We start from the raw sequence: 16,667 nt of genomic DNA, 5'->3' as shown, positions 1-16,667 counted from the left end.
AAGTCATACACGAGTGAGTCTGGCATACATGTTGCAACATAAAATGGTACTTTGGAGGGAGGAAGCTGAATGTAGCATTGGATTTCTCAGTTTTCCTAATGACCCCTATTAGGATGTGGATGTTGAGGTGGAGGTTAACAGTTATAATACAAAACATCCTGGTGAGATAGGAGAAAAGGACATTAACCACTTGGGAGGAACAGGAGGGCATTTGAGGAATGCACATAAGTGCAAGTGTGGAGTTAAAAAAAAATAAATCTTAACCTAAATCTATTGTAACATTCAATAATTTTTTAGATTACCTCAGGAGAGAGCTCCATGCTTTAAGTGTGATTTACACCATGGCAATTTTAGTACTGGCTACTAGCATTTTAGTAGTTTAGCTGGCAGTGTCAAAGGTAGTGCTCTGCAGAAAACATTTAGGGATTTTTGGCTTTTGATTGCGAGGATTGATTTTAGATAGGGGTCGGCTCCAGCACTGTGCAATTCAGTACTGCTTAAAGGATACTTCTACTGGTCCAAACGTGAAGGAACTTTGTGTTTATGAAGATTATATCATGGGTGACCAAGTAGGCTATAAAAGATTTAGGTGTGAGAGATCTGTTTCTGTTTCCTCCTGAGGGTTTTACTGCCACAATTAAGTGACACTTTCCTGTCTGGAATTCCTCTGCATTGCTACTGACAGCTCCTGCTAACTGTGGCTGACCTGACTGAAGTTAGGAATAGAGAGCATGCAAGCTACAAGAGTAGCCTTAATAATCTGGTTTTGGGCTTCCTGAATCAGTTTACACCTATAGGTCTAAGATCGCAGCTCTTTACCATCAGAGAAGGATGTTATTACGCTTTCTTTTTGCAGGCATGGCAACGATTCGCGTGTGTTTCGTTTGGAGTTTGTCTCAAATCAGGAATTTACTGAAAGTGAGTTTATGAAGTGGAAGGAAGCGGTAAGTCTGACAGACTTTCTTCTTAGCAGCATTCTGTCAAGAATACTTAAAGTGGAAAGTAAGCTGTTTGTCTCTTGTGTTAGATGTTCTCTGCTGGGATGCAGCTACCCACGCTAGATGAGATAAACAAGAAGGAAGTCTCCATCAAAGAAGCACTCAACTACAAGTTCAATGACCAGGACATTGAGGAGGTAAACTATGTGTTGTAATAAGGCTGTGGCAGTGGTTAAAGGTGACAGAACTTGTGGAGTAGAGCGCTAGCTGTTAAGAAGCTAAATGGTTGTGGTGTTAGCTGCCTGAGAAGAAAATAAAAGGCTCACAATGAAGTTGTGTAACTGGGTAAAGTAGTTTGATGATCCAGCTGTTGCTCAGTGTTCACTTCTGCTTTACATCATATTGTGCCCTGTTATCACGTCCCAATAGATGCATTTATCACAATTTCTGCAGTTTAATACTTGCTTAATGCTTACCAAGGGTGATTAGCATCAGATTTTTGTAGGTCATAAGTGAGGAGAACGGAGCTGTAACTCATTACCAAGTCACAAACTTAAAAATGCAGCAGAGAGAGAGCATGAGTAAAATTCTGTGGCAGTAAGTACATTTCTTAGGTGGTATTGATCTGTTGCTTCTGGTATCTAGGTATTGAAATAGACATTTCATATTTGCATATTCTTCTGTTTCCTCTGCATCTTGCAGATCGTGAAAGAGAAGGAAAGATTCAGAAAAGCACCTCCAAATTATGCTATGAAGAAAACTCAGCTATTAAAAGAGAAGGTGAGAGATGAGATGCAGCATTTGATTTCAAGGAACTGAAGCTCATCTGGATTTTGGCAGTATGCAGCAGTAAGCTTGACTGTGCTGCTAAAACATGGATCTGAAGGTTCATTGCTGAGTTCAGAACACTTAGAATCCAGTTAAAGCTGTCAAGTTCTTTTTCTAAGGGCAATTGCCAGCAATTATAGCTGTCTCTCTTGTGTCCTTTAAACAAGAAGAACTTAAGCTGCTGTGCTTTAGAAACTTTTTTCTTTTTTTTTTCTCTGTTTTTTCCTGAATACCCCATAATAACATTTGAAAGTTGATTTCCTATACTTCTTAAAAGAGGAAAAATAAAAGTCACGTTAATATATCTTTTACTCAGGAATAACTGAATTGTCACTTTATTGCCAATAATTTATATCGAAAATAATATGTTCGTGAAAGAGTTACTTGCTGCTGTGCTATTTTACATATAGACCTACCTGAACAAATAAGTGCTGAGAAGCCAAAGCTGAGAAGTTGAGAAAACATAACGCATTTTGTTTGGTTTTATTTGTGCAGTCCTTTTTCAAGACATTCTGCTTGGTGTGCAGTAATAACAAGGAGTTTGTATTAATTTTTAATTCTGTGTTCTTTGGCTTAACTGTATTGTTTGGTCATTGTTTTATTATGCAAGAATATGCAAGTCGTTAGTTTTTCATTGCAGCAGAGTGGAATTACTCTTTTTTGTCACCAGGTGGCACAATAAGCCCCTGTTTTTGCTTGGGGGTGTGGTGGAGGACTCTCCAACTCACTGAAAAAAGTGGCAGCTGACGTTTGCAGAAATAATCATTCTTTTCCTGAGGTGGTAAATAGTGGTACTAAATTTTAATCAAACTTGTAACTTAAATCATCTGACTGACTTGCCCTCCTCGTGCTGTGGCTAGTGTTCTGTATCTTCCTTAGTTTAAGGGGTTTCAGAGGTTTTCAGAGTTCCTCAGAGGAAAAAAGTCCCGTTTTGCTTCTAAGCTATTTAAGCTGTTTAAGGAGAGTTTAGCTCTTTGTTGTATTCTTACTGTGCAGTGTAGAGCGTGTGCAACTGGTATATGGTTAGCTGGCTGATTCATGAGTCTACCCCTCATTTTTCTAACTAGCTTGGTGGTAGAGTAGTGCCTAATGAGTTACTGTTTGGTTGAAGGCTATGGCTGAGGACTTGGGAGACCAAGATAAGGCCAAACAGATCCAAGATCAGCTTAATGAACTTGAAGAGAGAGCAGAAGCCCTGGATCGTCAACGAACAAAAAACATTTCTGCAATCAGGTGAGAATCAGATATTGGGAATTTTCTTTCTTAAGTAGTATAAATCAAAATATATGGAGAAGTGAAACATGCAGTAGCGAATTAACTGCAAGAAATTATCTTCTTTCCTGTACGATATGTTGATGAAATGTGTATCGTGATGGCTCTGTTAGCATTTCCATATCTTAGCTGAATGACAGATGCAAGGCAGTGAAAACTGTCAAAAATATAAACTCTTCCACATGTCCCAGGTAGCAGTTCGATTGCAATAAGAGTAATTTGTGATCAGGATGAAGCTGCAAGAATGCTGTTTTGTTGTGTAGGGCTTGATAAATGACAGTCACTTTGTTTTTCTTTCCCCCACCCTCCTTTTTTCCATTCTGCAGTTACATCAACCAGAGAAATAGAGAGTGGAATATCGTTGAGTCTGAGAAGGCTCTTGTGGTAAATAGCGCTGAATTAATATTTCTGTACAAGTAGACATGAAATGATGCAACAGGGGATCATTGTATGGTGCAGTTATTGATTTTTTTTTTTTAATGATCCATAAAATCTTTCATATAGCCAAATGACATGATTTTAAAGCCGACTGTTTTATCCTTTTGATCAACTCAATTGCAGATTGCCGACTGTAATAATGACTTAGTGCTTTCTGTATGGGAAAGAAATCAGAAAGGAGAGTTCAGAGAATAAAATAGTAAAGGAAATATAATTCCTTGCAGTAACATCTCTATTAAGGAAAAAATAAGCTTGTTAACTAACGGTTAAACCTTAACTAACCTGAGGTGTGTACCTGTTTTCTGTATTATATTCAAAAGTACAGTTTTGCCCTCTGAAGTGTAGGACTGTGGGTGTGTCAAAATCATGATCATGTTGTTATATGTAACTGATGAGTACTTGCATGGATGGGGTGCTGTGGGAGGATTTACAAGGGTGCAAGTAGCTAACCCTGCAAAACCATGTCCTTTTTCTTCCTCAGGCTGAAAGTCATAGCATGAAAAACCAACAAATGGACCCCTTTACTAGGCGGCAGTGCAAGCCCACAATAGTGTCTAATGTGAGTGAGATGCTTAAGTTCATTTTAGGCAATTCACAAAGAAACAGTAAGCAATGTAATACATAGAGTAGGAAGGAAAATGTTATTTATATTCATTCCCAACTGTGCCATATGCTATTAACGCTTCAGATGTTGGGGTGAGATATACTTGAGTGAGATCCTGCTCTCACTATTCCAAAAGAAGGAAAAAACAGTATTATTTTTTTAATGCAAAATCTGAAAGACATAAGTAATGTGGGTATGTACATGGAGAAGCAACTGTGGTTTAGGTTTGTTCTTCTATGTAGAATTACTCAGATTTAGTCAGCTCTGGGAAGGCAATTTGCTTCAGTGTGAGTTTAGTTTCCAATTAGATGAAACTTCCTTTAAAAGTCTGTGAAAGGAATGAGGAGACCAGACATTTTAGACCTGTGATGGATAAAGTCATTTAACACAAACTTCTCCCTTGATACTGTGGCAAAACCTGCTACTGCAGTCCCTTTGTAAATGATGGATAGCAAGGTGATCAGCTCCTACTTCTAAGCAATTTGTCTCTGTTGAGGCCCATTCTAGTACAATATATGATTCTGATATTAGTCCTTAAAAATCTGAACAGGTTGTATCTCATCAGTTCCCACAAACTGGCAAGGGAATAGAAAGGAATTTTATTGCAGGGCTTGAATTTATAAATAATTTCTTCTGAAATAATTCTTTATTAGAAAAGAAATGTAACTGAATAGCTTTATTATGGTAGGCAGCTATGATATAAAGGAAATATCTTCTGAAGATTTATGGTCTCTAGTAGGATGTTTCAAGCCAGAAATGTAAGCTGAAAGCAAATAGATTTAACAATAGTCACAGGAGCAAACCATATTAAAAAAATATATTTCTTGTTTTCTCAAAGAGAGATTTTTCTGAAGGATAACTGTCAGTGCATTACTGTCAGATTAATTGTACTGGTATTGGGATGATTCAGTTAGCCCAGTCTTCAGGATCTGAGGCAACTCTGCAGCATCTTAGGGTTTAGATTCAAGGATACGAGCACTAGTTTAACAAAGTCGCAGTACAGTTTTTGCCAGTTCATATACAGTGATTTCTTTTTTTCCCCTTTTCCTCTCTACAGTCCAGAGATCCTGCTGTCCAGGCTGCCATCCTTGCCCAGCTAAATGCAAAATATGGGTCTGGTGTATTACCAGATGCTCCAAAGGACATGAGTAAGGCAAGTTTCCGTTTCTGTCTCTGTTGTATTCCTCCCACTGTCACAGTTTTGCTCTAGAAACTTATGACTAATAGTAGATATGCATGTTTCAGCTCTAGAAATAGGTGTCATGTAGAGCATTAACATAGAAAAGAAACAGCTTTTTCTGTCTGGGGAAAGAAAACTAAATTTCTCTAGCAGAAAAATATAGCAGAAAAAAGCTGAACTAAGTATGTTTGTGATAGAAGAGGGGAAAATGTGTTTCTACCTCTGTTTATCCGGACAGATAAGGACTGGAAACTAACCTGTAGCTTTTCTTTCAGGGTCAAGGGAAGGATAAAGATGTGAACTCTAAATCAGCCAGTGACCTCTCAGAAGATCTATTCAAAGTGCATGACTTTGATGTAAAGATTGATCTTCAGGTTCCCAGTTCAGGTGGGTGTTTCAGCTGAGTTTGGGGGTGGGATAGTCCAGCTTATTATGGTAGAGCTTACTTGGTCAGCTTTTGAAAATGGGAGCAAAAACTCCCTGTTTGTCATCTTGGCAAGTATTTTGAACTAAGGAGAGCAGCACTTGTGGTAATGACATCCATTGAGAAAACAAGAACAACTGTATTGTATTAAACTGAAACCCTTATGTCCTCATATCCTTGCTCCAAACGTGTAGAGAGAAAAGGATATTTGGGACTGTTTTCTGGTGTATTCTTCCAGTCTACAGTACCTGACTCACATCTTTTTGGGGAACAGACGAGATTGTTATATTGAATAAGCTTGATATCTACCTTAATGCTTACTTTGCTGATTTGTCTAATCACTTTTGAGGACAGATAAGCTTTGGGTGACTGATGTAGTGTTCTGTAATTTGTGTATGTGCTATGTGGATAAAATGTTTGTGTTTGATTTTGAACTCCCTGTGCAGAGAGTGAAGGTTTGCTTATAGATGCAAGCATGCTGACCCTTCTCCTTTGTGATCTTGACTTTGAAAGCCTGAGATGTGTGGCAAGGACAGTTTAGTGTTATAGAATCATAGAATCATTTAGGTTGGAAAAGACCCTTAAAGATGGGTCCAACCATTAACCTAACACTACTAACTCTACCACTAAATGGTGTCCTAAGTGCCAGGTCTACATGTCTTTTAAATACCTCCAGGGATGGTGACTTAACCACTACTCTGGGCAGCCTGCTTCCATGCTTGACAACACTTTAGTGAAGAAATTTTTTCTAATATCCAATTTAAACTCACCCTGGTGCAGGTTGACACCGTTTTTTATCATCCTGTCAAGCTATTTTCCAGGGGAGAGAAAACACAGGAGTGTTCCAGTGCAGTTTGACTCACAAGGCTTATTTTTTCTTGCGTTACTGGAAGGATTAGAGCTGAAGTTCCTTGGAGAACAGGAATTTAGGAAGTACGTAAAAATGCACACAGACTTAAAACCTGATCAAGAAAGGAGAGCAGGAGTGGTTGTCTCTCCAAACTAGCTCAAGATTGGAACTCTGGATGTAAGACTACAGAATGAGGTAGAATGCCAAGAATAGGAGACTTCCTGAAGCAGGTAATGAGACTTAAAGACTTCAGAGAGTTAGCAAGCAGATGAAGGTTAGATACTAAAGGACACTGGAAACCAGGAAGGAGACGGAAAAGAGAAGGATGAGAGAGACACAATACAGATTGAGGTTTAATTATGGGTGTTCTGGTATTTTCCTCTAACATAACACCATTCTGGCATCTTGCTTTGTGCGGTCTCCTTTCTTAACAGAAGAGCCTGGAGACTGGTTAGAATGTGTTGCAGGCATGCATAGGAAGTTTAACTGCTGTCCACTTTTTACCTGTCTCTTTGTGCTTGCTATTCTCATGGGATAATGGTTTATCAAAGATCCCAGAACTGAGCTTGAAGGCTCTGTTTGTGTGGGAATTTCAGCATGCTACAGAGTAGTTTTCTTAAGAAATGAAAGTATGCTTAATGGCAGAAAGCTGGATTAACTGTTACAGAGTCAAAATTGCACGTTTTATCTATGTAGAAAGCTACCAGGTTCCACCTGTATTACTAACTGAAATTCTAACCTGATGTATGCTGGAGAAGGCAAATGTTGTTTTGGGATGAAATTGTCAGCAAAAGCAACAAGTTAAAATATGCAGGTTTTGTGTATTTTGGTCCTCACTCATTTCTTATCCCCAACAGAATCTAAGGCACTGGCCATCACCTCCAAGGCTCCACCAGCTAAAGATGGTGCCCCTCGGCGATCATTGAATTTGGAGGACTACAAAAAGAGGCGGGGGCTTATTTGAGCGTGCCCACTCTGCTGCTTCTGATCCTGCATGCTCCATGACTATGTCCTACTTTTTCTTCCTCCCTTTTCAGTTCTCCCTTCTGGGTTGGAGCAGCGATGGAGCTGGGAAGAGACTCTTTAAAACTGCCAGTCAGCTGTAACATAAACCATTCAACTATTTACTGTATAGACCTCCCTTCTTGCCCTTTCTTCCTGCCCCCCTCACAAATGTGGATCTGTGCTACTTGGAGTTTTCCCATTTCTTTTAGTTTGAATTTTGCTTTTATTTTGTCGATGCAGCTTGTTGGTCCACTCTGTGTTCAGTATTAGCCTGAGGTCTGGATTTCCATAGGAATCTCTTGGTGGTCACAGAATCAGCACTTGATGATCTCCCCTTACATACCACCACAGGCACGGTGAATAAACGTTGACGCAAGACCTTTGTGGCTGGAAGGTCATCTGCACTTTCTTCCTCCTCTTCTTCCTCCTTCCTCCTAGCTTTGGAGAAGGGAATCTTCAAAAACTGGCTTAGGTTCAAAGTGTAAATTTTTTTGGAAGGGTTGTGTGACTTTTTTTCAGGTGTTTTTTATCATTTTTAAGCTGCAGTAATATTTGTATCTGTCTGTCACAGTTCTTTACGGCTGTTTTGAATTTCTACCAGCTGTACTTGAGCATCTGAAATTGCAAGAAAGAAACTCATTAAATGTGATTCTTCTTACTAAAACGGCTTGGCTGATATAGCTGTTCAACTTCATGTTCCCTTCTTTACTTACACTTAACCGATGAGAGGGAGGTACACGGCTTCTGATGTGGGACTTGTCATCTATAGGACATCCAGAGTCTCTAACTGAAACTGAGTGGAGTAGCTTTTTTCTGGGCTGGCCATGGGGTGCTTATTGGTTGGGCTTTAATTTCTTCTCCAAACCTCCAATATTACATATTTAAGTCATCATGTCTTCACTGGGCTCCAGCTCACTTTTCTTGTTTTATGAACCATTTAAAAGGGGCTTCTATAAACAAATGAAAAATATTTTTTAAAAAAGGCGTTTTGTGCAAGAGAAAGGGCACAGTGAGGACATAGTAGAAAGGTCAGTGGGTCATGTATGAGAGGTAGCTGATGCACATTTTTCATCTATAAACTGCTACAAGTGCAACACTAGCACAAAAATTATATGGCTTTATGGAATATTTGACTGGACACAAGGTGACAGCTGAATTTACTCAGGTGTAAAAAAAATAAATAAATATCAAAGTGTAAATATAAGTGACGTTTAACAAGGAGCTTTTCCAAACAAGATACAATGGCATATATGGAGCTAAGAACTAAACTAAAAGAGAATTAGAAGTCTAAAAGATTAGAGGCCCTTGTTCAGGTATGCGTGCAAGTGCGTGTTTGTTCCTACTCAGACCAGTACAAGTATAATGACTTAGGCACTGAACTGGATAGGAACGTTTCTGGGGGACCCTGAAGAGGGAATATGCTGATGCTCTTCTTGTGTCAGAGCATTACTGTTTCTCTGAAATCGTACACTGGTTACATTTAAACCTGTGTTTGATGCTTTCTTGTTGGATTCTTAATGAAACTTCAATCTAGTTCTTATTTAACTTCCTCTTTTTTAACACTAGCTTTAAAGAAACATCTTGTAATTGTGTGCAGATTGATACTATGAACTGTGCATAAAAAGAAAATCAGCCTATGAAGCAGCTCTTATCTACCATTTAAACAAGTAATTAGGAATCCTTCAACACTATTCACAGAATAGTCCATAGTTCTAGGAAACATGGGTTATTCTGTAAATATGTAATCATGGACTGCTTTATTTGGCCTGTTTTGGCAGCTTCTCTGGGGCTGTAGTAGGCTTTCACAGATATGTATGTTTAACATTCTAAGAGTGAATTTTTGGACTCTACTGTGATAACTTCATTGGAGACATTGTGATTCACTGTGTAGATATGCATTTGATATGATTTTTTTTTTAACAGTTTCAATAATGTTACAGATTTGTAATAAAACCCCTAAAGTTGTTTGCAATAGCTAGTTTTCAAAATAATCACTCTCCAGTGCTTTGCAGAAATAATTGCAAAATCAAGCGATTCAGGGACTGATTTTTACAGAAAAATGCCTCTGAACTCTGAGGTGCAGTGACAAGTGGTCTCTAAAGATAAAGTTAACTCAAATTCATTATTTTTTAATATGCTTGCCCTTGATGTATTGATTTTAGGCATACATTTGGTAACACAAGAATAGTCTCAACTATGGCCAAAATGTTGACGAGACCTGTACAGTGTTGCAATTAACTTTTAGTGGAAACAACTGAAACAGAGGAGATGCAGTGAGTTTACAATACGCAGATGAATGATGGACTATGTCCTAGTTACTTGTGAATATGAAACTGCCACTTAACCTCTCAAAGGTTCTGGATTCTGCCGAAATCCTATTTTTAAAAGAGGCAACGGTCACTAAATTATCACGCAGACCTCTTCTAATGAGAATAATCCATCAAGAGATATTCTTGAATAGTTACAAAACTGTGTATGAAAGCTGTAATCTTTTTCCTTTAAGTGCATGTAAAGGTGAGTGACTACACCTCTTGCTCGTAGAGAGGGGGAAGAGATTTGTTTGCTTTGTTTCATTGGTGTCCTAGCATAGTTCATCACAATTGTACAGACTTCTATAAATAAACTTGGTTTGTTGGTTTAATAAGGTTTATTGTTTATCCCTTGATCTGAGATGCTAAGGGTTTCCTGCCTGGAGTTTGCTCTTTTAAGAAACTGACACTTCATTTATCAGTCTGGGTGATTTTATTTAAAATACTATGAAAAGTCCCCTCTTTTGCAAGAGTGACTGTTGACTCCTGCCTCACTCTTTAGCCACTGAAGTCCCTTTTTATCACTAGAATCAAATGGAGCCTCTTGGAAGGTCCTTCACTTGCACCTCTGCTGCGTCTCGATGAAATCACAGACTTTGCTCATCTGGTAGAAATCCAGATTATTGTAATCAAAGATGTTAGAGCATGTAGCTGAACTCAGCAAACCTACTGAACGAGATGAGGCAAGGCTGTTCTTGAGCGATACTTGATGGGACGATGAGACACAACCGGCCAAAAATGAGACAGGACAAGTTTTGCCAAGATGTAACTCAGGACAGTGAGAGTGGAGTAGGTTGCCCAGAGAGATTGTTCTGTTAGTAGTTTGGAGGGTTTCAATTGAAGGCTGGATTAAGCCACGAGTAAGGTGATCCAACCTTGTAGTCTACAAAACTTTGAGCAGGAGGGTGGAATTATCCTATGATTCTATAAGTAATTTAATACTGCTTTATCCAGTTTTGTCTGTCTGCACGTACTGCCCTTTCCACATCCCCCTTCCTACATGCAGCACGCAGAATTTGTCTCACAGACATGGTGGCTTACCATGAGCAGTGCAGCATTTCGCGACACGTGTCCTTTCTGAGACTCTGGGTGTTTGTCTACAGAGTTCCTGCTATGGCTGGCTGTGACACAAAATTGTCTATAGGTTTATCACTGAACAGGCTGGAAGACTCGGCTTGTTACACTGTAGAGTAAAGAGCTATAACAGATTTGATTAGCAAAATGTTCTTTGGTGCGCTTGGAACAATAAAACCCTGTCTGAGTTTTCCACATCCTTATGAGCATTTTAAAATGCCCATGCTTTTAAGGTGCTGTGCAAGGTCACAGATTTCCAAGGAATCTTTAGGACAAGGGGTTGATAGTTTTTAACTGCCTTTGGGAAGGATAGTGGACCAAAGGAAAATAGGTCGTGCCTCAAAGGAAAAGGAATGAACTAACAATGAAGAAGATGCTTCACAGCTAGTTTGTTCCTAGCAGAAGTTGAAAGGAGAAGAAGGTGAGAACTGAAAATGAGGAGTATGCCCAAATGCTTCACTGGTTATACATGCTTTTTTTGTTGGTAGAAGGCTTGAAAGCAAAAAGTACTGAGATCCTCAACAGCCTTCCAGAAAATGATCTGTGGAATTGCCTTGAACATTGGCAACATTATATGCAGCTGTGGGTCAGCTCAGAAGGTGATTTTAATTTATTTGTTAAACAAAAAGAATTACAGGCATGGTCTTGGGTTTTTTTTGTGTTGGGACTCATGCATTTGTGAGCGGTCACTCACTGGTGGTCAAGTACATGCTTGTTTAAGGGGGGGTTTGTTGTTTTTTTTTTTGTTAGATTTTTTTTTTTTAAAGAAAAAATAGGACAAGGAAATCATACCTAATGTGTGAAGAGCACCATGTGTCATACATTTGGACGTAGCATGGAGCTGCAGGTCAATGAAGAAAAAGAAATGTGTAAAAGCATGTTAGCAAGCATAAAAAGAACCTCAAATGGGTCCTAGAGGGAGGAGGAGGAAGAAAGCAGCGGCATATCCCTCCCAACGAATGATGCTGACAGCTTCACGTTATCCTTTCCTGCAATCTGGAGCTATTGACTTTGAGACCCAGAGGAGTGAAAGCAACCCCTAGAACAAGGAAAGAAACGGAGAAATGTGTGCTACGATTTTAACTGTGTTACTGTGACTACTTCTGTATAAAAGTACTCTTAAAACCGCATGCATTGTTATTCTTTCTTTTTCTAGGCTAATAGTGGTCCTTGAATTAGGTTAAGCTAATAATAAGTTCTTAGCTTTACTTATGTATAAACATATATGTTATTCTTCCTCTTTGCCCAGAAACAAGATCTTTGTTGTAACGGAAGAGGCAGCTTCAGGAGGAGCTAATAGCAGCCCTCTGTTAACATGGAGAAGTTGTCAGAAAAGTGGTCTGCTTTTTGCAGTTGTGTATGGTGGGAGGGTGGGAGATGACGGCATAATTTGAAACTAGAGGTTCTGATTAAAGGTGATGACACCCCACTGTGAGGACAGTGAGTCAGTGGAATAGGCTGCCCAGAGAGGTTCTGCAGCCTATTCCTGGGAGTTTTTCAACAGGGTAAGAGCCCTGAGCAATGTGGCTTTGGAGCTGACTCTGCTCGGTGCAGGGCATTATTCTTCTGGACCTCCTGAGGTCCCTTTCAATCTAAATTATACTATGATCCTGTTTACAGTAAATTCTAAGTGAAACTGAGTTTACTTTGCTGTAACTTGTCTGCTCCACAGTCAAGCTGTTTCAAGACAACTGATAGGAGTTACCTGGGTTGCCAAACAGAGCACTTAGCTATTTGCAAATGAGAGTTATAGGCTATTGATTTAGTTACATTCTGGCTTCTCTAAATATACAGTCCATGCATAAGTTTCTTAGTTTGTATCTTTAATTGAATGGAAAATGTTAAGAGGATTTCTGCTGATAGGGGGACAGTGATTCTGTCTGTCTTGGGAAGAACCTGGAATTTAACGACTGGCTACTCCTAAATTCTCAGCATCATGCACTTGGGTAGTCTGTGGGTGATAAAGTGTATTTTCTGTGGAGTAAATAAGTAATCTGATTAAATTGAGTAGAACGTATCTGGGTAGGATATTCTTTGCATTCTGTTTTCAGTGTGGAGAGGAATTACTTGAAATAGAAAAGAACTGTTTCCTCTTTAGAAGTGCTGGCACCTAGTGTCAAAAAGTGAGTGAGCTGAATGCTTTAAGAGACGTAATACCTTTATGCAGTGTGATGCAAGGCAGCGTCATTTCCTTTCTTAGAAAGTAACAGTTATTGAGTGAGTTTTTTTGTGGTGTGTTTTTTTTTCCCTCCCTTTTCTCCATAGAAGAAAAAAAAATTTGATTGACTTCCCTTATGTTTTTTGATTCTGACAATAGTTGATGTTCTAATTCTTGAAAGCTAGCTGCAGATTCTCTGCTCTACTGAGGATATTTAAATGCCATTCTGAGCTTCTGTTTTTCCACACATTTTTAATACCCTGACAGCAGAAGAGACACTGAGCCCTAATGAGAGTGGGAAAAGAGTGGTCATAGTCTGGAAAATAATGAGGACCTCTGGTCCATCAGGACGGCTATTATGCAAACGTCTGATAGTTAGCCTTCCATCTGTGCCAAGTGTGGCATCTGGTTTGAGTGAACCAAGTTATTTTCACACATGTTGTAGAAAAGCTTCATGCAGTAGAAAAGCATCATGCAGTAAGTAATTTTCTGAAATTATGTTTAAGGCATGTTAAAGTTTTGCAACAGGTTGATTGGGAAATTGGTCGTTACTCTTACAAATGCTTGCAAGCAACACCATTGCCTTAATTGCCTATGCATAAATTATCATGGATCCTGCAGAAGTTTGTTTGATTTTAGTAAATGTATAAAATTATGCTATGTGATGGTTATGGTTCTGAGTACTGTTTTTTTGAGAAATTACAGCAGGTCCGTGCAGAAACACATGATCACAACAAATGAGAAAGGGAAGAAAGCTGTTGGATAAAAAACTTGCTGGAAGTCTCAGGTTCATATCCTAAATCTCACGTTGATTCTCAAGTAAAAATATTACATTTCCTCATTCTTCTTGGGTCAGGTTTTTTGTTTATTATTAAACCTCTGTTATCTTGATGTGCAGAAAATACAAGGGTGGATAGTGTACGAAATTACATTGCAGATGAGTAATTTTGCCAAGCTGTTAATAGCCTGTTTTAGATAAGACTCATAAATGCAGCTTAATGCTAAATAAGGTACGTGGATGCAAAGAATACAGGTTATTTTCTGGCATGAGTTGATATACATACAATGACCAAAATACATCAAGTCTTTTGGGAGTCTGGATTTATGATTCAGTGGGTGGGAGGAAGGGGCAGTACTGATTAAAGTTGAGTGATCTGCCTTTGCAAATGGCATGAACATGATCACTGTGCCTTACTTTGCTGCGCCTGCCTTGGGAAAGATTTTCAAAAGATATTCATGTAAGAGTGGGGAAATCTCAGGAGCTGTAAAATGTGCCACTAAATCAAAGGGATAACATTTTATGTGAAATCTGTGATGATTGTGACTTTGTGCTTTACAAAGGACCATTCTCAAATCACTTGTTTGCTCTCCTTCACAACTATGCACAAACATACAATTGCCAGGTACCCCACCTGGGGCACAGGAGTGTTTGTGTGGAGTGCAACGGCGTGAATGGCGGCTCTTCCATCTCTTCTCTGTGATTCTTCCTGGTGGAACGTCTGTCTACAGGTAATTCTCTTCCATTACTTTTCATGGTGAAATGGCTGCATGAAAGATCAGCTCCTGAGAACGGATGTGTGGCTATTGGGTTTTATGCCTCTTCCTGGAAACAGCCAAGGAGGAGTACAAGTGGATGTGAAGGCGTCAGCTTAACACCAGTGACTTGGCAGCTGACCTGAGAAGAGGAGGCTGAGGAGAGACCTTATTGCTCTCTACAACTACCTGAAAGGAGGTTGTAGAGAGGTGGGTGTTGGCCTCTTTTCCCAAGTGCCAGGTGATAGGACGAGGGGGAATGGCCTCAAGCTGCCCTCGGGGAGGGTCAGACTGGATATCAGGAAAAAGTTTTTCATGGAAAGGGTCATCGGGCACTGGCAGAGGCTGCCCAGGGAGGTGTTTGAGTCCCCATCCCTGGAGGTATTTAAAAGACGGTTAGATGAGGCACTCGGGGACATGGCTTAGTGGCAGATAGGAACGGTTGGACTTGATGGTCCCAGAGGTCTTTTCCAACCTGGTGATTCCGTGATTCTATGACTTATGGGCATTTCTGAGATGGCAGTTTCAGTGCACCGTCTGCTGCTTACCCATACCAGGTGTTTATCATCTTATTCCCGCAACAACTAGCTCTTAAAAATGATCAGTGGTATGGCAATTAGAACAAAATTGTTGCTCATATCCCCAATATGCTTTAGAATATTACTATGAAAAATTAAATTTTCTTCCAAAAGGGGCCCTAATGCAATGGTTTTTCTGGCTACAGTTAGCACAAACAGTTTAATATGGTCGGCATCCTTGATTCAGGGAAAAACCTGACCTATGACTAGAAAGGCAGATCGTATAGACAATAAATAGGAAAAAGACAAACTTTTGTTTCATACTTTGCTCTTGAAGACTCACTAGTAGTGAAAAACCAAGAGTAGCTTTTTTTTGTGTAATGAAGCTTTGTCCCTTTGTCCCTATGGAGGCAAACTTTTTTTTCCGCTATTAAGGTAAACTTGAAGATTTGAATAAATGTTGTCTTCATCTGAAAAAGACTAAATGAATTTCAAATACAAAGCAGTAATTTTCTATTTTTAAACAGGATTAGTTGGTTGTTCACTGATTTTTTTATGTCTATTGCAAACTTCCGTAATGTTTTCTCAAATGATCACGGGTAGAAAGCTGAAGATAGCAAGGTATGATGGCAAAAACTGAAATTAAAAGTAAGCTGAGAACAATTTTAGCATTTTGTAAAATGTTTTTTTTTAGCTCTGCTCCTAGTAAAGGATCTGCTGTGAAGAATTCAGCAATTTAGCTTAGCAAGCGAAGTCTGGGGGTGGAATGAACTACTGTAGCAGCATGGGATAGATGATCTTTAACAAAAACTTTAACCTTAAGGTAAAATTGCTTTATTGCTTACCACAGAAGTGTTTTTAAAATTATAGCATGTTACAGAACGCACTTCAGGGTTTCCTGTCACTGTTGCCCGTTTCAAACTAGCACTTCTGTTCACAGCAACTTGTACTCTTCCAGAGGCAAATAAGAGTACTGAAGGGGAAAAAATATAAATTGTAATTTGAAACACTTTAGGGATGAATGCCCAGAAGCCCGAAAACATCTAGTCCCAAATATTATTTGTCTATTTAGCCTCTGTTGCAGCAGATGGGAGGACTCTGTGGTAGGCAGTGGGAGCTGGATAGGGTCCTCATGAAGAATATTTTCACTCACAGGTGACCTAATTGCAAAGTCACAGGGCAGAACTGCTCCTATGGTGATTATTTTGTGTTATTTACTGGAAGCTAAGACTGAGGTCTTCTGTAGACTGCCGCACACTAAAGGCTTGAATGCTGGGCAGGGACAGCCCGCATAATTCCCCCAATCCTACTCCCTTCGAGAAGTTACGCATAATGGGATCCACTGTAATCCACCTCTAAGTGAGTTATCACTGATGACAAGCTTGTTGATGCCCAATTATCTACCATAAGTTATGACTATAAAATTAGAGAGCATTTAAATTCTGAAGGTTGCTTATTGCTCCTTTAGTTTTTTTTTTATTCCTGCTCATTAACTTCCACCTTGAAATAAATTATTTATTTTATCACACCTCGCAT

At 39.3% G+C, this 16,667-nt stretch overlaps 1 protein-coding gene across 1 annotated transcript in view; it reads left to right on the top strand.

Annotated features, from left to right (window-relative positions):
* Positions 1–11,971, top strand: part of RTF1 (RTF1 homolog, Paf1/RNA polymerase II complex component) — a 33,281-nt gene extending 21,310 nt beyond the window's left edge. The window contains exons 10-18 of the mRNA XM_054068275.1: positions 857–944; positions 1,028–1,135; positions 1,641–1,718; positions 2,878–2,999; positions 3,365–3,422; positions 3,958–4,035; positions 5,138–5,233; positions 5,536–5,647; positions 7,392–11,971. Coding sequence (XP_053924250.1) covers positions 857–944; positions 1,028–1,135; positions 1,641–1,718; positions 2,878–2,999; positions 3,365–3,422; positions 3,958–4,035; positions 5,138–5,233; positions 5,536–5,647; positions 7,392–7,498 — 847 coding nt within the window. The 3' untranslated portion in view covers positions 7,499–11,971. The remainder of the gene's footprint in view (positions 1–856; positions 945–1,027; positions 1,136–1,640; positions 1,719–2,877; positions 3,000–3,364; positions 3,423–3,957; positions 4,036–5,137; positions 5,234–5,535; positions 5,648–7,391) is intronic.
* Positions 11,972–16,667: the final 4,696 nt, after the last annotated feature.

This window comes from Cuculus canorus, chromosome 5 (assembly GCF_017976375.1).
Source record: "Cuculus canorus isolate bCucCan1 chromosome 5, bCucCan1.pri, whole genome shotgun sequence".
Taxonomy (NCBI): Eukaryota; Metazoa; Chordata; class Aves; order Cuculiformes; family Cuculidae; genus Cuculus; species Cuculus canorus.
This window is presented reverse-complemented; position numbering and strand designations above follow the sequence as displayed.